The 22,642-nt window shown below is 35.9% G+C and overlaps 4 protein-coding genes and 2 pseudogenes across 4 annotated transcripts; 4 read left to right on the plus strand and 2 right to left on the minus strand.

Annotated features, from left to right (window-relative positions):
• Positions 1-1,131: 1,131 nt before the first annotated feature.
• LOC114725552 (uncharacterized) lies at positions 1,132-2,015 on the minus strand (annotated as a pseudogene).
• Positions 2,016-4,923: 2,908 nt separating this feature from the next.
• Positions 4,924-5,673, plus strand: LOC114725553 (uncharacterized). The gene has a single exon (XM_028912080.1). The coding sequence runs from the start codon at positions 5,155-5,157 to the stop codon at positions 5,671-5,673; it is 519 nt and encodes a 172-aa protein (XP_028767913.1). The 5' UTR covers positions 4,924-5,154.
• Positions 5,674-7,187: 1,514 nt separating this feature from the next.
• LOC114725532 (uncharacterized) lies at positions 7,188-8,777 on the plus strand. Its single transcript, XM_028912053.1, has one exon. The coding sequence runs from the start codon at positions 7,616-7,618 to the stop codon at positions 8,480-8,482; it is 867 nt and encodes a 288-aa protein (XP_028767886.1). The 5' UTR covers positions 7,188-7,615; the 3' UTR covers positions 8,483-8,777.
• Positions 8,778-9,108: 331 nt separating this feature from the next.
• On the plus strand, positions 9,109-10,243 carry LOC114725531 (uncharacterized). Its single transcript, XM_028912052.1, has one exon. The coding sequence runs from the start codon at positions 9,284-9,286 to the stop codon at positions 10,154-10,156; it is 873 nt and encodes a 290-aa protein (XP_028767885.1). The 5' UTR covers positions 9,109-9,283; the 3' UTR covers positions 10,157-10,243.
• Positions 10,244-11,351: 1,108 nt separating this feature from the next.
• LOC114725521 (uncharacterized) lies at positions 11,352-18,896 on the plus strand (annotated as a pseudogene).
• Positions 18,897-20,361: 1,465 nt separating this feature from the next.
• Positions 20,362-21,231, minus strand: LOC114725554 (uncharacterized). Its single transcript, XM_028912082.1, has one exon. It carries the CDS (start codon positions 21,229-21,231, stop codon positions 20,362-20,364), a length of 870 nt encoding a protein of 289 aa, XP_028767915.1.
• Positions 21,232-22,642: the final 1,411 nt, after the last annotated feature.

Genomic DNA, 22,642 nt, shown 5'->3' on the forward strand with positions numbered 1-22,642 from the left:
GAACAATTTTTACTTTGTGAATTACGTGAATATTGAAAATTTCACAAGGTATACAGGTCCCAAGGTTTCATCTCTAAATCAAATCTCCCTCGGTAATTTTTTTTAAATTTATTCTCTATTCTTTTTTCATTTATTTTCTTTGTGCCGTTGTTGATTTGGGGTAAGTAAAATAAGTCTATGGCATGTATTTAATTTTTTCCCACATCAAACCCATACTAGATTTGCTTAAAACCATTTTCCAGATTTTAACTTCATTTAAAAAGAAAATTTTTTGTTATAACTATTTAAATTGATTTTCAAGAATATTTTTTGAAAAATTAATTTTCTCTCCATTTTTTTTCCCAACAATATTTGGAGAGTTGGCTTCAGTGCTAAATGTAAAACTTATCTCTCATGTTTATCACCCCCAAACTGTCCTTATTAATATTCTCTCAACAAGCTGTTGGGTTTTTCTTTTACAACAATGGTTAAAATCAAAGATTATCCTAAATAATGGTGTTTTAAAAGAACTATGTTGTAGTTATTATGATCAATTCATTTAACTAATCTTCTTAATCTAATCAAATTAGTTAAATAGGTCCTACATTAAGGATGTGAGGAGTGTTTATCTTTCTATTTGCTATTACTGTGACAAATCCATTTATTTGTAGTTAAAATATAAAATATAATTGTCATTTATTGACATGGAGATTGTAAATTGCATTTTTACAGTGTTTATAGTCTTCACTACAGTGACCTCAGAGATTCATAATTCATAAAAACAAGTTCGGGAATCAATAAATTAATTTTCATCTACATCATATAATTTGAAAGAATCTTTTAAAATTTTTGTATTACATTGAGCTTGGGGCATGTGGTGTGTCAGTCTCATAGTAAATTCCTGTGTAGGACATGAAGTCAGTTTTCAAACAAATATCATCAAATTGACAAACTCAGTGACATAGGACAAAAGTAAATGTTCAGAAAGAGAGATGATCAATAACAATAATTCAAAGAACAGGAAACTACATAACAGAAAAAGTACAGTAAAAGTATTGAATTTATGCAAAAAGATAATAACTTTGGTGTTATTTCATGTACAAGTGCAAGTGAAAAGTTAATTACAAAGCTTTATGTGACAAATAGGCATAACTAGTGATTGACAATGTTAAGGAGGGCAACTCTAGTTTTGATAAACCTCCTAAAAAGGGTTTCAAGTCCTTCCACAAAGTCTTGAATCACTGGCTCCAAATTTTCCAACTGGTTCTGCAAATGATCAGTATTCTCTGAGTTGCTTATTGTGTGAAACACAAAGGCTTGCAATGCAGAATCTACTTTGGCAAATTCATTCTCATTTGCATCTCGTGTACAAGAACCCTTTTATTAAGCATTAGCTTGGAAACCAATGACCAATTGCTTGGCTTTGATAGTGTTGATGCAGAGATAAAACTCAATAATGACTCCAAAATCTGAAGAGTGACCATCTCCACATCTTTGAATAGGCTCACCAATGCTGGAGTTTGGTGACCCTTGTGGAAAGGAGAAAACTTGTACTTATTTGAAGCATTCTTCAAATTTCCCAAGGCCTTTGATATTGCCTTTTTGACTACCTTCCTAGAGGTCAAGTATTTTCTGACCTCCACTGTCACCTCCACTTCACCTCTTCTTTTTCTTCTCATGACTGATTGAACTTCCCTTGCACACTCCTTTGTATGCAATAATGCATCTTTGGCTGCAGTGCACGCGTCCAGGAGCCTGAGAGATCCATCCAAGAGCTTCTCCACCCAATTTTCTTGACTCTCTTGGACAAGAACTTCTCGGGTAAGGGAAAGTTGAACTATTTTTTCAACAGTTTCATGCAAATCCTGAAGGTCACTTAGTTTGTGGCTCAATAAGGAAGATGATGAAGAAGAAGAAGATGAAGTTGTAGCAGTAGAAGCCTCTAATCTGCTCAAATGTTCGTTGCATTGTAGAATGAGAGGGTGGGGTTTGGAGGGTAAGCTGTTTGATCGATTATGATTATCAGAGGCTGCCATTTCTTCACAAGAGAAGAGAGAAAGAAGAGAAAAACTTTGAGATTGAAGGCAGGATTGAATCCACGGATCTGCCTTCCTCTCTATGAAAGGAGTTCAATATATATTGTGGGTATGAGGAGACAAGAACGATCTGATCCTTGCACATATCAAAGGCCTAACTGATTTAGATTCAGATCCAAACTTGCTGTCACATTTGCTTAGGCAATTGTCTCTTGCAGAGGCACCCCAACTCGGACCCTTCAGTTCTCAAAAGTTCAGAGCCACACGTATCATAAATCTAATTTTATTTTATTCAGCACACGAGTGACATTGACAGCTCTCTGATCACTGCAGTATATGCATATGAAAGTTGTCTTTTCCTAACAGATAGTTCATCTGACATTAAATGGGACTCATATACTGCACGTGTGGGCATGTGCCCTGCATTAAATGTGAGATTTTCAGATAGACTCAATGTACACATCATAAAATAGAAGATGAGCATTAAACTCTTGAGTTTCTGCCGTTATACTAAAAGAACATTTTTTTCCCCCTCAAATGTAATAACTGTCTTATTTTTTTTGTGCAGTATAATGCGTCAGTAAGTTTTGGGCTTTGAAATCACGCGGTTTTCTGAAATATGGCATGTGGCAAGTATGGAATCCTTCTGAGTTGCCTTGTCTCCCCATCTTGACACAGGTCAGGGACTTTACCACTAAAAAACTTGAAGCTGACATTCTTCATCTACGAAGTTGCCTTCTCACAGAACTAATTAAGTCCAAGTCTTATGTGCAGGTATTGATTATATTAATGATTTATGAATGGTGATGTAGTTATGAAGTGCTCCAGTCTCCAATTCAGCATGTATCTATTAAATATTAACATGGAAGCATACTATCAGCTGTCCCACCCACTTCTGCAGCCATTTCTATTTTATTACCTGTGGTTGTCTCTGCAACATCTGTAAAGTAGTTTCTCCAGATGGATTTGGAGACATGTAGGTTTTGAGAGTAATGTATTAGAGAAACAAATACAAACTGAATATTTGATCAAAGCCAAGTTTTCTCTGCGGATATTGATTATATTGGTGATTTATGAATGGTAATATGGTTAATTCATATATTCAAATATTCATATGGAAGCATATTATCATCTGTCCCATCCTCTTTTGCAAGTGTTTTGTATTTTATTCCTTATGGTTGTCTCTGCTACATCTATAAAACTAATGACTTCAAATGGGTTTGGAGGCATGAAGGGTCTGAGTGTAATGTATTAGAGAAACAAACACAAACTGGTTTACACTTGAGGATAATATATTAGAGAAACAACACAGAACCAGTTTATATGCGAGAGTAATATCACTCTTGGACAATTAAGTTTGTCCCATTAAATGGGATCAACTGTATGGATTGTACATCATCATTGTACTTTATCAATAACCTGATTTTTAGATATATTGTTAATTACAAGAGTAATTGAGTAATTTAATGGAGTTTTTTTTTACAACATTTTTTGTACATTTTCATAGGACTCCAAACTATCTGAAGGAGAACTAATAAACGTTAGAGATTTGATTGATAAAGATTAAATTCTAGAGACTAAATGGATAATTGAAACACGTGAAGAACTATAAGTTTTCCATGAGTGTCTCATACTGAATGTATATTTTTCTTGGCATTACATTTTAGTTATTTAATGATTTGATCATCTGTCTTCGTCTCAACCCTGCACATTTTTCGTTTCTCCCCTCTGTTAATAGTTCTATAACTGTTTCCCAGTTTGAAATGCAAAGCAACGTTGGAAAATTCGAACTAGAAAGTAGGTTAATCTCTTGTTATTTTATTGACTAACCTGTAAAAATATCTGGGTTTACTTTGCATACACGGTTTCATTTCTGTCACAGCCAGAGAGAATAAACAATGAAGGATGAGGTCAAACGGAATTAAAACATTCATAAGAAATTTCAAGTCAAAAAGAGGAGACAGGAGAGAGATCACAGTATCTCAGATACAGAAGCCTTACCGGCATGCCATCTGTAACATAAACACGGCGTCCTCTAAGTATATTCTCTTTTGGTATTAGCTTCAAAATTAACAATAGTGGCACTAGTCCTTTTCCTCAATTTCACACGTTTTTTGTGATTTTTTTATGAATTAATGTATTAATATATTTTTATTCCTCCTTCATTATTAAATGGCTAGGTCGTGCCATTTTAAATTTTTATAGGGAGATTCCATGTTCAGAGAACAGCGAAGAATGCCAAATACTTGTTTATTTTCAAATCGTTTTATTGATTCATTGTTCCCAACATAATGAACATTGAATCGGAAAACCTGTAGAAACATCTCATCCGTATCTGCCTGACCCTTGATCGATATGTAGTCGCTTCTAGCCCTGCAAGTTCACAGAAACATCTCCCACAGACAAAGCATCCACGAATGATGCTCACTTCAATGGTTTGTCTCTTGTTGGAACATAGTTTGAGTTGTATCTGCAGAATGTTAAGCTGGAGGACACAGTACAAGGGAATCACATCCGTGGCACATGTATTCTTGTGATTCCCAAATCAAAAACTGATGAATTAGTTGGGAGGCTTGGTGTGTGGGCAGCATTCAGCAAACAATGCAATGGAAGATCAAAGAATCACATCTGGATCGTATCATTTTGCATGCTCATTTTGTGACATGTGAAAACAAAGATATTCTTCCTGTCCCTCTCTTTTGGTTGGCTATATAAGGTGAAGATGTTAAGCATGGAAACCCAAAGAGTTTACAAAAAAAGAAAATTGCATATATCATCTCCTAGCCTTTTGTTTCCAGAGAAGAAATGGCAGTCTTTGAGTTAAACAGAAAAACTCTCTTCACATCCGTTCTAACAGCCTGCCTTCTGCAACTCACCCTCTTGTATCACAATTTGAGGAGCATCTTGACAGATTGAAGTCTTCTGAATCTGCTTCTTCTTCTTCTCTCTAAGCCAGAAACTTAGTGGTTTGCAGGATTTGTATGACTGCGTTGATAATTTGCTCCAGTTGTCAATCAACCAACAAAGCATTGCAAGAGAAGGCAGTGAAAAATGGGTTGATGAACTACTTGACAGGTCTCTGAGAATCTTGGATATCTGTACTACTGCCAAAGATTGCTTACTACAATCAAAAGAAAGCATGCTTGAACTTCACCCAGTAATTCGCAGGAGGAAAGGCAAAGAAATCAGGGCTGTAAAATACTTGACTTCAAGGAAGAGCATGAAGAAGGCGATACAAAAGGCCCTGAGAAATTTCGAAGGAATGACAAATGAGTTTTCTGCAAACAGAGAAAGTGGCATTCTTAGCATCTTGAAAGAAGCAGAAGCAGTCACTGTGAGCACATTTGGTTCTTTGTTGTCCTTTATCTGTGATCCCAAGGGACAGTTAAATCAAACAAGATGGTCAGCAATCTCCAGGTTGATTCAACCAAAAAGAATAGCTTGTTCTGAAAAATCAGAATCAAACGAATTTGAGATGATTGACGCAGTTTTGAAATCTCTCACAAGTCACAAACTTGCAATTAGTGAGAATTTTCAGGTCTACATGGGAAATCTGGAGATTTGCATTGACGATCTAGAAGCAGGAGTTGAGAGTCTCTCGAGGAAACTAATCAAAACAAGAGTTTCCCTTCTCAACATCTTCAATAACTTGAATTAGGACAACTTAGGACACTCAAATTCAATTTTCCCCATGGGTGTCCCATGCTTGTACATTATTGTAATTATAAATGCTATTTTGTTACTGAATATATATCATCTTGGGATCATAACATTTTTATTTGATCATCTGTCTTCCTTCTATCCTGAAAAAAACAAAAAAACAAGTTTTCCACTTTTTGTTCTCTGTTTAAGAACATGAGTATAATTATTTTGACTTGAAAATTCGGAACAACTTTGAAAAATGAGAAATAGACGCTATCTCTTTATTTAATCAGTCTGCAAATATAATACAATTGCTTATCTGGTTTTATTTTACAGACACGGTTTTATTTCTGTCACAAACACAGTAGCAGGAAGATAATAAGTGGCAGCCATATTTTTTAGTAAAACCCACTCGTGCTTCTATCATTCATGCCAACTCCAATCAAAGCATCCAGACAAAATTTTGTTGCTTTCACATGTAAGAGTAATTATCTCATTTTTATAAATGAAAACAACGCGGTGGTTGTTTGAACATACATGGACAAACCAATAAGCAAGTCATTTTCTTTGGTCAACTTTCGACATCCTACGTTAAGGGACACAGAAGTATGATTATTGCAAGCGTGGGGTTCAATAAAAATAAGAGATTCTGAGTTGGATGTTCCTAAAGATATATTGTATCAACATTTCTGAGATTATGTGAAGATCTGAACCTACATTAGGTAGTCTTTGGTGAGCAACAGAAAGCAGTAAAATCCCAGGGAAATTTTTTTTTCTTAAAAAAAGAAAAAGAAAAAGAAAAAGAAAAAAGAATGGAAAGGAATACGAGGACTCTATAGTTTGTCAAATATGAATGTCCTCTCCCTCTAGGCTTATTTTTACTGCCAAAAATATTCTCTCAAGTTAGCAATCTAGCATTAATTCTGTGACCTGTCTCAAGGTATCTTCAAGTTGCCTCTTCATAGTCTTTGAAGATTCGAAGATAGTTTGCTGCATCTTGTTCTCTTAAATGTTGGTCTATTTCTTCCACTTCTCCTCGATCATGGATTTTTCGTTTGTCTAAATCTGAGCCATTACCATCTTCATCAGATGAAGTTGGCTTCTTAATTCACTCACTGTTTCATCATAAGTAATTTCAGTTTTTATCCTGGAAGTTGGAACCAGGAAAATTTGACATTGGTCTTGCAGTTACCATCAGCAGCAAGCATTTGAAATCAGCTAATATATTTTTGGAATAGAGCCATGAGATGGATGAAGAGCAGAATGGGTCCGACATTAACACGTCATCCTCTGATTGTTTGTCTCATTACCTTCAAAATAACAGAATTGGGACATGTTCAGTTTTCAAGTTGACATCCCTTTATGGTTTTTTATTGCTTTATCTCTATATTTTAATGGCTATGTCTCATCAGAAGAGCTTCCATTGAAGCAGATCACCTAACAGAGCCAGCTCCAGTTTGTTTTTTTTATTATTCATTCAACTCATCTTGGAGATTCATTGTTCCTTCGGTAATGGACAATGAATTGAGAAAACTTCATAAACAGAGCCATCCATACACCAAAGTTTGATTCCAGTTTCCTGTAAACTACAGCTGTATGCATCTTCTAGGCATACGAGTTCATAGAACAGAGATTATATTAAGACAGAAACAAATCGTCTCACAGACAAAAGATCAAATTTTGATGCCCACTCCAATTCAAAAACTAAGCAATGAGTTGGCAAATCTGGGGTATGGGGAGCATTCGGCAAACATTGTAAAGGCAACTGTAAGAATCATATCCAGAAGATATCATTGCATGCCCCCTACGTGACATTTTGGGGGGAAAAAAAAATTCTTTTCTTCTCCATCTTATCCTTGGATATATAAGGAGAAGATGCCTACCAATGAAACACGCAAGAGTTTCAGAACAAATTGTATATGCATCATCTTGAAGCCTCTGTTTTCTGAGAAGATAAAATGGCAGCCTCTGATTCAAGCTTAAAGAGTTCTCTGCATATACGATCTAACACTTTGCCTTCTGCACCTCACCCTCTTGTATCACAGTTTGAGGAGCATCTTAACCGATTGAAATCTTCTGAATCTGCTTCTTCATCTCAAAGCCTCAAACTCAGTGGCTTGCAGGATTTACATGACTGCATTGATAAGGTGCTTCAATTGCCAATCACCCAACAAGACTTTGCAAGAGAGTTCAGCAACAAAGGCGTTGATGATCTACTTGATGGATCTCTAAGGCTCTTGGATGTATGTAGCATTGCCAAAGATTTCCTTCTTCAATCAAAGGAAAGCTTGCAAGAGCTTCAGTCAATCATCCGCAGAAGGAGAGGTGCCAAAAATGGACTCGCCATTGAGGTTGGCGAATACTTGGCTTCTAGGAAGAAGATGAAGAATGCCATTTTTAAGGTCTTGGGAAGTTTCAAAGGAAGAAAAATGGAGCTCATAGTTTCTTCTTCAAACAAAGAAAATGACACACTTAGCATGCTAAAAGAAGCAGAAGCTGTCACCTTGAGCACATTAGAAACTTTGATGTCCTTCATCTCCGATACAAAGGGCCAATCAAAACAGTGGAGATGGTCAGCAATCTCCAAGTTGATGCAGCCAAAAAGAGTTGCATGTGACTCTCAAGAAATGGTCACCAATGAATTTAAGAAGGTAGATGCAGCTTTGAAGTCTCTTATGGGTCAAAAGCATGCGTTCACAGAAAATTTTCAAGGCGATTTGGAAAATTTGGAAACGTGCATTGAAGATCTAGAAATAGGAATTGAATGCCTTTCAAGGAAACTTATCAAAACCAGAGTTTCCATTCTCAACATCTTCAACAACTAGTTCCACAAAATATATAGTATAATCTTGGACACTCAAATTCAATTTTCCCTTATGAGTGTCTCATACTTGTACATGAATGTGATTAATAATACATTTCTTTTACTAAGTATATGTTATCTTGTCATCTCGTTATTGCTATTTGATAGTCTTTCTTCTTTCCAGCCTTGGAAATCTCATTTCTCCATTTTTTGTTCCTTGCTAATTGAAAGACAAAATGAATCATCTTGGGATTAATTTGACTTAGAGAGGAGAATGGTCTCTTAATTTTATTGGTCAACCTGCTTCTGAAAGTAATGAAAAGGAACAGTAGAGGAGTAATTTATATCCTATGAATGTGCAATTTAACACGTGCTGGTTAGTTTTCTTTCTAGTTAGGTGAAAGCCAATAAGTCAGTCCATACTCAGTATAGTAGTTATGATTTTGTGTCCACTCGTGCAGCAGATAAGCCCACTTATATGAAACCTCTACTTGCAGAAGATTAATTTATATAAGCATGACCTTGACCAGAAATGAAGCAAGAAATGACAAGGTCACTAATGATCTGGATTAAATGAAGATAAAAATATAATTTTCATAAGTGGGATTAAAGAAATAAAATCTGAGCTGTAGTGTTATTTACCAGAGTCACTGCATTAATATTTCTGAGATAATGTTGGATCTGAATCTAAATCAGCAAGCGCTCACTGATATGAGTTTCGATTAGATTCCTTTTGTTTATCTCCCAAACTCTAATATATATTGAATCATAGAGTCAATTGTGCATATTCAACCTCAAGGCTTCTCCTCTTCTCTTGAAGAAAATGGCAGCTTCTTTCTTCAACCCAAACTCCTATTGTAACCATGTTCGCTCAACCAGCTTGCCCTCTAAACCACACCCTCTAATTCTAAAGTGCAATGATTACTTAGCCACATTAGAGGCTTTAGATGCAGCTTCCTCTTCATCATCATCCTCATCATTCAGCCACAAACTAAGTGAGCTTCAGGATTTGCATGATGCTGTTGAAAAACTGGTTCAACTTTCTGATACTTGCAAAGTTCTTGACCATGAGTGCCGAGATGAGCTATTGGATGGATCTCTTCGGCTGCTAGATGCATGCACAGCTGCAAAGGATGCGCTTTTGCACACAAAGGAAAGTGCAAGGGAAGTTCAATTAATTATGAGGAGAAAAAGAGGAGGTGAAATGGAGGTCAGAAAATACTTGACCTCTAGGAAGGTAGTGAAAAAGGCTATCGCCAAAGCTTTGGGAAATCTGAAGAGTGCTTCAAATAAATGCAAGTTCTCTTCTACACACAAGGGTCATCAGAGTGGTGAATTGGTGAGCCTATTTAAAGATGTGGAAGTAGTCACTCTTCATATTTTGGAGTCACTGTTATGTTTTATCTGTGGACCAACACAATCAAAGTCAGGCAATTGGTCTTTGGTTTCCAAGTTAATGCACAATAAAAGGGTTTCATGCACACAAGAAGCGGACGAGAATGAGTTTGCCATAGTAGATGCAACATTGCAGTCTTTTGCATTTCACAGTTCAGGCAAGTCAGAGGATATTGATCATTTGCTGAACCAGTTGGAAATTCTGGAGACAATGATTCAAGACTTTGTGGAAGGTCTAGAAACTCTTTTTAGGAGATTTATCAAAACTAGAGTTGCCCTCTTAAATATTCTCAGTCATTAGTTTTGCAATTTGATGGCTTCAATTTACTGTAAATTTCTAGATTTGTACAGAATTTAGCTTCTCAGAGACATTTGTACATGGAAAGCAATAATCCAGTTGTCTTTTGATATAAACTGAAATACTCTATCAGTCTATCTCAATCTTTCGCTATTCTGGTTTTTCTTTTCTTGACATTCTTTCTTAAGATACGTACTAAGTTTTTCTGAAGCCTCTCAATGTTGCAATATTCAGCCTGCTGAAGCTGAACACATCGACACAATAATTGAAAATATCTGTGTCGTAACTATTTTTATAATTTGTGTCTTCTTGCAAAGGTGCTATAAATTCTGATATGTCGAGATGTTTACCAGCAATTTGAAAGTCCTGAATCAATAGTAAAGATAGAAATTTCAACTGAGTGAGAAGCACGAGAGGAAGAAAAATGTCATTTACAACACTATATGAGCACGTTACTTTGTTTGTTTTCTGGGACATAACGTTATTTTGTTTTGGGATAAAGTGCTTAGGTACCCTGAAAGTATCCACGAAGGAGCACCTAACACCTGGAAGTGTTTTTTGCTCTTATATGCCCTGCAAGTTTATTTTCACAACAAATATATTTTGATCGTTATCTGTCGTTAAGTTTGACTGTCTTTAATGGTCACATTTAGTAGTGAATAATGGTGTGGGGTAGAAATAATATGAAATAAAACTTCTAGGGCATTTAAGAGTAAAAAAAAGCCTTTCAGGTGTTGGGTGCTCCTTCGTGGATACTTTCGGGGTATTTGAACACTTTGTCTTTTTTGTTTTTTGTGAATCACTTTGAGTACAAATTTTGAAGGTTATTTTGCTAATGTGTAGAGGTTGTGTAAGATTGACATTATTCAAAGATAAGATTTTCAATTTTAAACAGTGTTAGAACAAAAGCCGACAAAAATAAAAATTGAATTGAATTCATTTCACACGCTTTCAGCGAAGAAAGAGATCTGTTCTTCTTGATCAAGAAACAGCACAGCTCAACTTGCTTGCATAAAACGGTGAACATCAAGCCTCTAGAAAGAACAATTTTTTTTTTTTTTAAAAAAAAAGGCGCACACACACACACACACGGTATTACAAACCCAAAAAATTATTTCGAACTTTGGCCATGCAGAGCTTGTTCCCTCAAAATACATAAATAGATAAAAGAACCCAATCCGTTGCCCACACGGGGCATATTAGCCACACAATCATAGGCAAGTTTTCTTAGTTGAAATAATGGCAACAACATGGCCAATAAAAAAATTGCAAGCAAGTAATTGTTGCAATTAAGAAAATGCAAAACATGTGTTGGTTAATAACAAACAAATAATTTTCCTACCGTTTGCTCAGATCTAAATCTCTACCTTTTAGGATTAGTAAGATGAGATTCCTTGTGCCTCCTATATCCATCATACACCCACCCACATGTTCATATACTCAAATCCACATTTAGCCTTAGCTTCTTTCTCTTTTCCTGAAGCTAAAAATGGCATCCTCTCCTTTGAACTCAAAATCCCATTTCCATGCTCGCTCAAATAGCCTGCCATCTAGGTCACAACCTCTGGTTATTCAGTGCCCAGAACACTTGGACAGATTAACCTAATTCACACCAGAAATGTGGCTTGTCCACAAGAAGCAGAAGAAAATGAATTTGCACCAGTGGTTGCTGCTTTCCAGAACTTTGTGCTCAGTTTGACAAGCAAGAGGGACCGTGGTAATAATTTGCAAGACCAGTTGGAAAATTTGGAGACTCGAATCCAAGATATTGAAGAAGGGCTTAAGTTTCTATTCAGGAGTCTGATTAAAACGAGAGTTGCCCTTCTCAACATCCTCAATCACTGGTTGTATTAATTGGACATCAAAATTTTGTACTGTCATATATCTGAGTTTGGTATATACGTAAATGTGTACATGAAAGTAGCTGTCTAATGATAATAAATGTCCACAAATTTTGGCTGATATATCACAAAACTGCCTTCTCTTCTCTCCAGCAAGTACTCCGATTACAGTTATGATTATGGTATATGTAAAGATAAGATTCATATCTCCCATACCCACAATACATATTGAACTAACTCCATCGAAGGAAAATGGATCGTAAGATTCAATAGTACCTTTATAATAGCATCTTCAGAGAGCGGCAGCCTATCCTTGAAAAGGTCCCATTACCACGCTCACTCAAACAGCTTCTACTTTAAACCACGCCTTTATTCTCTGTTGTAATGAATTTTTGTATGCATTAGAGACCTCAGCTTCTACTTTCTATAATTCAATGGCTCCTTGCCTAGCATACTTACTATGCTTAAAAAGAAAAAAGAAAAAAAGAAAAAAAAAAAACGAACCTATTAGCTGGACTTTACTTCCACTGCAAAATTTCATTCTTCTCTAATAAAACATTCTATGTATCCATACCAAAAATTTCTTGTTGCTGGGGACGAGAAGTTAATCTATTCCTTAATCCCTGACCCTAATTTATGAGCAATATTTCGCATTAAGCAGTCTTTGCCATATTTCAGAGACAGAAATTCAAGCTCTAATAACTCGATGAATGCTCGGATCCACTTCCACTTCATGTCTTTGATAAATATCAATATGTGAACTGAATATATATATATATATATATATATATATATATATTACAACTCTGCTAGTTACTTATGGATGAGATCCTAAATAAATTTCCCACCCCTTGACTTTGCAATGTTTCATAACTCCATATATGCTTCAACTAAGCACATATTAATCTTTTGAACCATGTTTTACCCGCCTGAGTCCTGACTCATCTAAACTTTTATTATTTATGGAAAGAAAGTGTTGCTTTTCTCATACAAGACAAACACATGGAAGAGGCTGCTACTTGCAAAGTTTCCTCACTCATGTTGTCTCCTAGACCAGTTCGGGCAATTAATTTTACGCGTCAATGAAGAAGATACTACCCCAGTTAATGAAAGAAAAACCTGCAGCCGAAGAGATTAGACAGAGGCTACCATTCTTTTATATAAAAATCTGTTTCATGAGCTAAAACTGAGGTAGGACATTGCATAAACATTGCCTTTAAGTATTCAAATGCTAACCACTGTCAACATCTTAATATGAAGTTTCGTTCTACCCTTAACATAACTTGTTCTGGGCAGGCTAATTCATGGACTGGAAGCTACTGAAAATTATAACAGCTAATTCTCCTGCAGACAGAAGCCCCCATCACGATGTTGTGAGTTTTTCGATATCAGTGAATTGTGTTGAGATGGGGATACAAAACAATTCAGAAAGATTACACCTTTGGCACATGCCATATTTCAGGAACCCCATGTGATTCCAAAATCCGAATCTTGCGGGGATAACATGGAGGCTTGATGTTCGGGAAGCACTGCGCAGGCGATAACGCTGTCGTTTTAAAGATTTAAATCTACAAGCGTGTGGGTAATATGCAGCTCTATTATTTAGGACAGATTTGCTGAAACCTGACCTCTGGCTGTCCACACGTTTCAATGGAATAGTTATTGTATAGAAAATCAGTTCTTCTCTAACTGAATTTCTCTGCCTTTTAGTCCTTCATTATTTTCCATCTTCATTCTTCTTGGACTTGGAAAATCAAGATGACATAATTTCTTACCCAGTTCTTTTTAAATTGGTCTCCTTCAAGGTTTTACAAGCGTGCACTAATAAATTGCCTTGATTGTCAATCACCAAATGCACGAGACTGCAACCAAAGGAAATATCTAGACACGCCAAAGGACCAACATGGTATAGTAAACTTGTTTTTCGATTATAAGGACATACCAATCAGTTAGGGGGAAAAATTGGAGAGTAAATAGTTCATTTTTTCAGTGTGGACAACATTAAATGGACCCGTAAGCATGTTAAGGTTTGCTACTAATGTCCATCTTCCAATTGGTTGGTGTATTTATGCTACCTTAAATCTAATCATTTGCTCATTACATGTGTCCACACGAGTGGAAAACGGCGTACTATCTGTTTGGAAAGGATCAAAAGACAACTTTTGATATGCATATAACAACACAACGAAGAGTCTTAGTTGGGGTGTTGCAACGCAGGAGACAAGAGCATTGACATATCTGAGCTAAGTTTGGAGCATTGAAATATCTGAGCTAAGTTTGGATCTGAATCTCAATCGGTTAGGACTCATTGATATGTGCTGAGATTCTTCTTGTCTCCTGCACCCAAAATATAAATCGCGCCAACTCAAAGCAAGGAAGGTAGATCTGTGCATTCTATCATACCTTCAATGTCGAGATCTTTCTCTTTTTTTCCTCTCCTCTTTCAAAAAAATGGCAGCCTCTGATAACCATCATCGATCAAACAGCTTACTGTGGAAAGCCAGGGCATTATGGGGCACAGTGTAGGAAAAAGGCTACTCAAAAGGGTGATAATCGTCCTAAACCAAATGTGAATTTGGTTGAAGGAGATGATAGTAGTGATGATGAAGTCATAGCTACAGTAGTTTCTCAAGCCCTCATTGTATCTGATTTGAAGAAATGAGTGATGAATTCAGGAGCCATTAAGCACATTTGTGCAAATAGAGAGATGTTTACCTCCTTTGAAGAAGGGGAACACCACATCTACCTTGCCAACTCTCGAACTGCTAAGGTTTAGGAAAAAGGAAAAGTGGTACTAAAACTCACATCAGGAAAGACCCTAGCACTGAATGACGTTCTGTATGTCCCTAATGTTAGGGCAAACTGGCGCTGCTTGGGAAAGCTGGGGTTAGAGTGTCCTTTGAGTCTGACAAGATTGTCATGACTAAGAATAATGTTCTCATTGGAAAGGGATATTATAATCAAGGTCTGTTTGTTTTTAAGTGTTGCTGAAATTAATGAAAATGTATCTTTTTCTGCTTACTTGATTGATTCTTTTGACATATGGCATGCTAGATTAGGACATGCTCATAAATCATATATAAAGAGATTGCAAAATCTTGGGTTAATTCATGGAATTAAAAGTAATGATTTTAACAAATACAAGTTTGTGCAGAAACTAAATTAACTAAGAAGACACATTTTTCTACTCAGAGAAGAACTAAATTGTTATCTTTAATTCATCCTGACTTAGGGGATTTAAAACAAGTTCAAACTAGAGGAGGCAAAAGATATTATATCACTTTTATTGATAATTTTTCAAGATATACTAAAGTATATTTATTGAGAAATAAAGATGAAGCTTTTGAAAAGTTTCTTTTGTATAAAGCAAAAGCAGAAAATCAACTGAATAAAAAAATTAAATGAGGAGAAGAATATTTATTATTAAATGATTTTTGTAAAAAAGAGGGTATAGTCCATGAAGTAACTCCTCCTTATTCACCTGAATCTAACTTGTTTAATTTTTTTTATTCAGTTGATTTTCTGCTTCTGCTTTATACAAAAGAAACTTTTCAAAAGCTTCATCTTTATTTCTCAATAAATATACTTTAGTATATCTTGAAAAATCATCAATAAAAGTGATATAATATCTTTTGCCTCCTCTAGTTTGAACTTGTTTTAAATCCCCAAGTTAGTATGAATTAAAGATAATAATTCATTTTCTCTCTGAGTAGAAAAATGTGGCTTCTTAGTTAATTTAGTTTCTCCACAAACTTCGCATTTGTTAAAATCATTACTTTTAATTCCATGAATTAACCCAAGATTTTGCAATCTCTTTATATATGATTTATGAGCATGTCCTAATCTAGCATGCCATATGTCAAAAGAATCAATCAAGTAAGCAGAAAAAGATACATTTTCATTAATTTCAGCAACACTTAAAACAAATAGACCCTGATTATAATATCCCTTCCCAATGAGAACATTATTCTTAGTCATAACAATCTTGTCAAACTCAAAGGACACTCTAACCCCAGCTTTCCCAAGCAGCGCCAGTTTGCCCTAACATTAGGGACATACAGAACGTCATTCAGTGCTAGGGTCTTTCCTGATGTGAGTTTTAGTACCACTTTTCCTTTTTCCTAAACCTTAGCAGTTCGAGAGTTGGCAAGGTAGATGTGGTGTTCCCCTTCTTCAAAGGAGGTAAACATCTCTCTATTTGCACAAATGTGCTTAGTGGCTCCTGAATCTATCACCTATTTCTTCACATCAGATACAATGAGGGTTTGAGAAACTACTGCAGCTATGACTTCATCATCACTACTATCATTTCCTTCAACCAAATTCACATTTGGTTTAGGAGGATTATCACCCTTTTGAGTAGCCCTTTTCCACACGCAAAACAATTGCTTTTCTTTTTGAATTTGGGGTTAGAGTTCTTGGATTTGTAATCACATTTCTTATTTTTATTATTTTTGTTTTTGGGATCATACCTCTTGGAGCGTGGTTTCAATTCCACCAAGTTTGCTTTGGCAGCTATTTCCTTTCTTTTCGTAGCTTGTATAGTCTTTCTGTTTGTGTCTTTAATTATTATGTCAGCAATTAGATCTAACAGGGACAACTGCTTCTGTTTGTGCTTTAATTGTTGTTTGTAGTCACTCCATGTCTCTGGCAGCTTTTCGATCAGTATGCCAGCTACGAATTCATCTGGTAAGTTAATCTTCTCAGCACAAAGCTCCTCTAGCAATTTGTGGTACTCATTGATTTGAAGCTTGATATCTTTCTCTTCAGTCATCTCCCATTTGTAGAAATTCCCCACCACAAACTTTTGCTTCCCAGCATCCTCAGCAGTGTACTTGAGGATAAGAGATTCCCATATTTTGTTTGTTTCATTACAGACAAAGTATATATCGAATAGATCGTTAGATAAAGTGCTGATAAGAGTGTGTCTGCAAACCTTATTAGCATATGTCCAAATATCTTTCTAAGCCTGATCAGCATCCGGGGTTGATTTGGAATGAGTAAGAGTAGCAGCTACTCCATGCATGTCAAGGACAAAGTAAACTCGCTTTTGCCACCGCCTGAAATTCCTTCCATCAAACGTCTCTATTTTTGAAGTGTCAGGAAAAGGCTTAGGAATAGGAACTGCTATTGGAACAACAATTACTAAGGTAGCATCATGGTCATTTTGAGCAGCAGTGTTGCGGGGTTGTTCCATGATGTGAATAGCTCTTAAGATTGTTGGCGGCAGCACCTGCAAAATAAATAGTTAATCCGAGTCACGTCCTAAGGATGCTGTCCTTAAGAGCTATTCCGTAACTACCAGTAGATAAGAATGCGGCACTTCTCAGGATTAAATAGATTCTTCCTATAAAACAGGGTGAGCAGAACAACAGAAGATAGTAGTAAACTCAGAAAGTAAGAAAATACACAAGAGGGGAAAGAAAGGAGCTTGAAAACTCTAGAGCTGTGTATCTTTTGCACCTTGGCTAAAGCCCCTTATATAGGCTCCAAATAAAATGAATGTTGGCACCATAATAGCACAACATTCAATGGTCCGTTTTCCCCATTGAATTCAAATCAATCAAAATTGGGTATATGAATTGATGATAGCATTGTGGAGGTATGGAGGTTTTATAATGTGTTAGAATTGTTTATGATTTAACCGTTGGAGGCAAAGAGATAAAGCGTTCCAGTTGGAAGTTCAAAGTCACCATTTAATATATTAAAGACGTTTAAAGGCTTTCAATGCATTACTCCGTTTTGAATTTCATAATCATCTTTTAATACATTAAAAATGTTTAAAAGCACTAGGATTTAAAACCTTTCAAGGCGTTAGATAATCATAGAAAATTTCTGTTGAATAATTTAAATGCTTCAATGCATTAAAGGATTTTAATGGCCCACTTTTAAATCTCTTAATGTATTGGAAATCCATTTATGACATTAAAACTCTTCTACATTTGATTTCCTATTCATAATAATAATAAGAAAATCTGTCCATGATTAATGCTCAATTTGTTTTCATCTTCCCACATTCCCAATTAATTTAGGATCCTTTCTTTGACACACCCAAAAAATATTACAACTCTTACCCTCTAAGCCACACCCTCTCATTCTACAATGCAACGAACACTTGTGCGGATCAGAGGCTTCTACTGCTACAACTTCATCTTCTTCATCCTCCTCTTCATTTAGCCATAAACTAAGTGACCTTCGGTAAACATGAAGCTGTTGAAAAGTTAGTTTAACTTTCCCTTACTCGAGAAGTCCTTGTCCAACAGTGTCAAGAAAATTGGGTTGAAAAGATCTTGGATAGATCTCTCAGGCTCTTGGATGCGTGCACCACAGCCAAAGATGCACTATTGCATACAAAGGAGTGTGCAAGGGAGGTTCAATCAATCATGAGAACAAAAAAAGGAGGAGAAATGGAGGTCACGGTAGAGGTCAGAAAATAGTTAACCTCCAGGAAGGTAGTCAAAAAGGCAATCTCCAAAGCCTTGGGAAATCTGAAGGGTAATAAGAGCAAGTTTTCTCCTTCTCACAAGAGTCATCAAACTCCAGAATTGGGGAGCCTATTTAAAGATTTGGAGACAGTCACTCCTCAGATTTTGGAGTCATTGTTGAGTTTTATATCTGTGGCAACACAATCAAAGCCAAGCAACTGGTCTTTGGTCCCCAAGCTAATGCACAACAAAAGGGTTTCTTGCACACAAGATGCAAATGAGAATGAATTTGCCAAAGTAGATTCTGCATTAGAAATTTTTGTATTTCACACAGCAAAGTCAGAGAATATTGATAATTTGCAGAGCCAGTTGGAAGATTTGGAGTTGGTGATTCAAGACTTTGTGGAAGGACTCGAGACCCTTTTCAAGAGATTTATCAAAACTAGAGTTGCCCTCCTTAACATTCTCAATCACTAGTTGCGCAAATTGGTCACATAAAGTTTTGCAAATTTGACCAAATTAGCTTTTCACTTTCACTTGTACATGCAGAAACACTGAAGTTCTTACTCTTACTTAACATTTGATTGTCATGTAATTTTCTATTCTCTGAATATTTGTTGTTAATTATCTCTCCCTTTGATCAGTTACATTTGTGCCATGTGATTAAGTTTGTCGATTTGATGATATTGTTTCAAAACTGACCTCATGTCCTACAACACAAAATTTTACTTTGAAACCGATATACTATTTATCCCAAGCTTAGTAAAATATAAAATTTAAAAAACCATTTCAAGTTATGATGTACACAAAACTTAAGTCATTGACTCCCGGATATAGTAAATGTCTAAAGTTCTCGGTAGACAAGCCCATGGCATGTAACATGTCAATCTTGCAAGTGATATATATCCAAACTTACCCCAAATCAAATACAGTACAAAGAAAAGAAATAAAAAAAGAGAATAAAGAATAAACAAATAAAATTTACCGGGGAGACTTTATCTAAGATGAAAATATAGAACATGTGTGTGTTGTGAAAATTTCAATATTCAAGTAGTTCAAAAAGTAAAAAATTTTCTCTTGTTCATTTTAATTTTAATTTTAATTTTAATTTTTTACCGAAAAAGGGATGCAATAGCAAAAAAATAGAGGTGTGGTTGTATTCTTTTAGCTATGATGTTCTAAGAAAGTTAATTGGTCTCTAATCTTGATGCAGATGAACAAATAATGTCAGACATATTAATACTGTTTCATAAACAGGAACACTATAGCTAAGGACTTCATTTTTTTCCCCTTCACATTTGCAATAATCTTATCTGCATTCTATTTATAATCTACCTTGCAAGCGTGGCATTTCATGTCTTTCTCTATTTAATTCATATGATGATCTGTTGCACATGTTGCCAAATAATCTTTAGCATTATTGTTAGATTTGTTTACAAAAAACCGTGAAGTCTTTCCATTATTACATATAAACTACTAGTTAGTTGCATGTTGACTTGTAAACGAAGGCAATAAACTGCGCATTGTTCAACACAATTATAGCACGTCATATTTGAACCAATTGCTCAAGCATGTGTTGGCAATAAAAGTTTATATGGATGCTTTGGTTCCATTTGATTTGAATTGAATGATTGAACTCCATGTATTTCTGGTAGAAATGAATCCGTGTTTATAAACTTAAAATTACATAGTATATTTAGAGGTTGACCAAGAAAATTAACATGCAATTATTCTGTTTTTCATTAACAGGGAACAAAAATGGAGAACTAGTATTTGCAAGATCGGAAAGAAGAAAGATGATCAAAAAGCTATAACGTGATACCAAGATAACATATGCTCAGTGGAAGAATAGTGTTATTAATCACATTCACGTACAAGTATGAGACACTCATGGGGAAAATTGAATTTGAGTGTCCGAGGTTATCCTAAATACTTTGTGCAACTAGTTATTGAAGATGCTGAGAAGGGAAACTCTGGTTTTGATAAGTTTCCTTGAAAGGCATTCAACTCCTATTGTTAGATCTTGAATGCACATCTCCAGATTTTCTAAATCGCCTTCAAAATTGTGGGTGGACGGATGCTTTTGACTAGTGAGAGACTTCAAAGCTGCATCTACCTTCTCAAATTCATTTGTGCCAATTTCTTGAGAGTCACAAGCTACTCTTTTTGGCTTCATCAACTGGGAAATTGCAGACCATTTGCTTCGTTTTGATTGTCCCTTTGGATCGGAGATGAAGTACAGTAAAGATTCTAATGTGCTCATGGTGGCTGCTTCTGCTTCTTTCAACAAGCTAAGCATGTCATTTTCTTTGTTTGCAGAAGAAACTATAGGGTAATTTCTTAATCCTTTGATATTTCCTAAGGCCTTTTGAATTGCTTTTTTCACATTCTTCCTGGAAGCCAAATAATTTCCAGCCCCATCTGTGGATGCAGCTTCAGCTCCTCTTCTTCTAATGGTTGACTGAATTTCATACACGGACTCCTTTGACCGCATAAGACAATCTTTAGCGGTACTACAGATATCCAAGAGCCTTAGAGACCCATCTAGTAGTTCATCAACCCACTTTTGGCTGCAATCTTTTGCTAAGACTTGTTGGGTGGTTGACAGTTGAAGCAACTTGTCAGAAGAGTCCTGTAAATCCTGCAAGCCACTGAGTTTGTGGCTTAAAGAGGATGAAGAAGAGGCAGAATCAGAAGACTTCAATCTGTTCAGGTGCTCCTCAAATTGTGATACAAGGGGGTGAGGTGCACTAGGAAAGCTATTAGAGCGTATATGCAGAGAGATGTTTGGGTTTGAGTCAATGGCTGCCATTTTATTTTCTGAGAAAATAGAAGGCTTAGAAATGAGAAGTGCGATTTCTTCTAAACTTGAGTTTCAGTTGAGTGCACATTCTTCTTATATAGCCAAAGAATAGAGAGAGACAAGAAAGATATTTTTCTTTCCACATGTGGGCATGAAATAATATCATATTAACACGATTCTTTGTGCTTCCATGGCACTGTTTGCTCAATGCTTCCCGCACAGCAAACCTACCAACTCATCCATCAGTTTTTGGATTGGGAATCGGACGAATCCTTGTGCTGTAGATGGATTCCTCGGCAATGTCTCCTCCCTCTCAACCAAAACTTTGTGTTCCAACAAGACGTACCATTGAAGTGAGCATCATATATGGATCTTCTGTCTATGGGATGGGCTGTTTCTATCATTAAACAATCTTTATTCAACGAACTTCGAATGCATGGCAGTGCCAACAACTATGGTTTAACAAAAATAAGAATCTAAATCTTCAGAGATTAAAGGGTCATAAATGGACAGCAATGTTTACCCAGTTTTTTCGATTCAGTGTCCATTAATTAAAGTGGTTGGTCATAAACAGGAGGCTGGCACTGTTCCACTTTCGGTTTCAATATAATCTTTGCCATACTAGGATGGAACATAGTCATTATAATATATTGCTAGAGAAATAGAGGAATGAAACTCTTAAAACGCATGCAGATTACCGAAAATGAACAAGTTCCAATATTGGGTATTATGATGCTACTAACAAGGGAGACAAATTATCACAGGCTAACATGCTTCTGTTGGAGCTATTCTGTCCAACTATTCATCTTATATGTCTGTTTATTAAAAAAAAAAAAAGTAAAGAAACAGAAAAAAAGGGGGGATACACAAGCGCTATAAAGAGCAAAGAAACCATCAAAAGAAGTGACAGAAATCATGGCCTAGCTTTGACCTTTACATATTCATGTTTCTGAATTCTGATGGCATGCAGAAAGGGCTGTAAGCGCAGCTGCTATTGCTTTTTGTACAGATTTTGAGGTACTTCGACCCTTTAAGAACTATTTTGCCTTTTCTGCTATGGCTTCTAATCATCCTCTATCTTATGAATTTTAGTAATTTATAATGGTGGAGAAGACTAGAGAGTCTCAGTACTCTTAAGATTTGGATTTCATCATTGATCAGGAAGGAGTCTCTTATTATGAGAGGTGATTTCTTAAGCATTCTCTTGGTGAATTTTGCAATTCCACATATTTCATGACTTGAATGACATTTCTTGAATATAGGTAGTGGCCTCAATCTGAAAAAATGGAGCTTGGATAATTATCATATGCTAATGCTGTTGCCAATGGTGCCTCTGTAAAATATCCCCTGGTGCCTGCTTCTAAATCCTGAGAGGAGACGCGTGTGAAGAACACTGAAACTCTAGATGCTGAAAGGGAAG

This window comes from Neltuma alba, unplaced genomic scaffold (genome assembly GCF_004799145.2).
Source record: "Neltuma alba isolate B1F8T4 unplaced genomic scaffold, ASM479914v2 tig00012255_pilon, whole genome shotgun sequence".
In the NCBI taxonomy this organism is placed as follows: Eukaryota; Viridiplantae; Streptophyta; class Magnoliopsida; order Fabales; family Fabaceae; genus Neltuma; species Neltuma alba.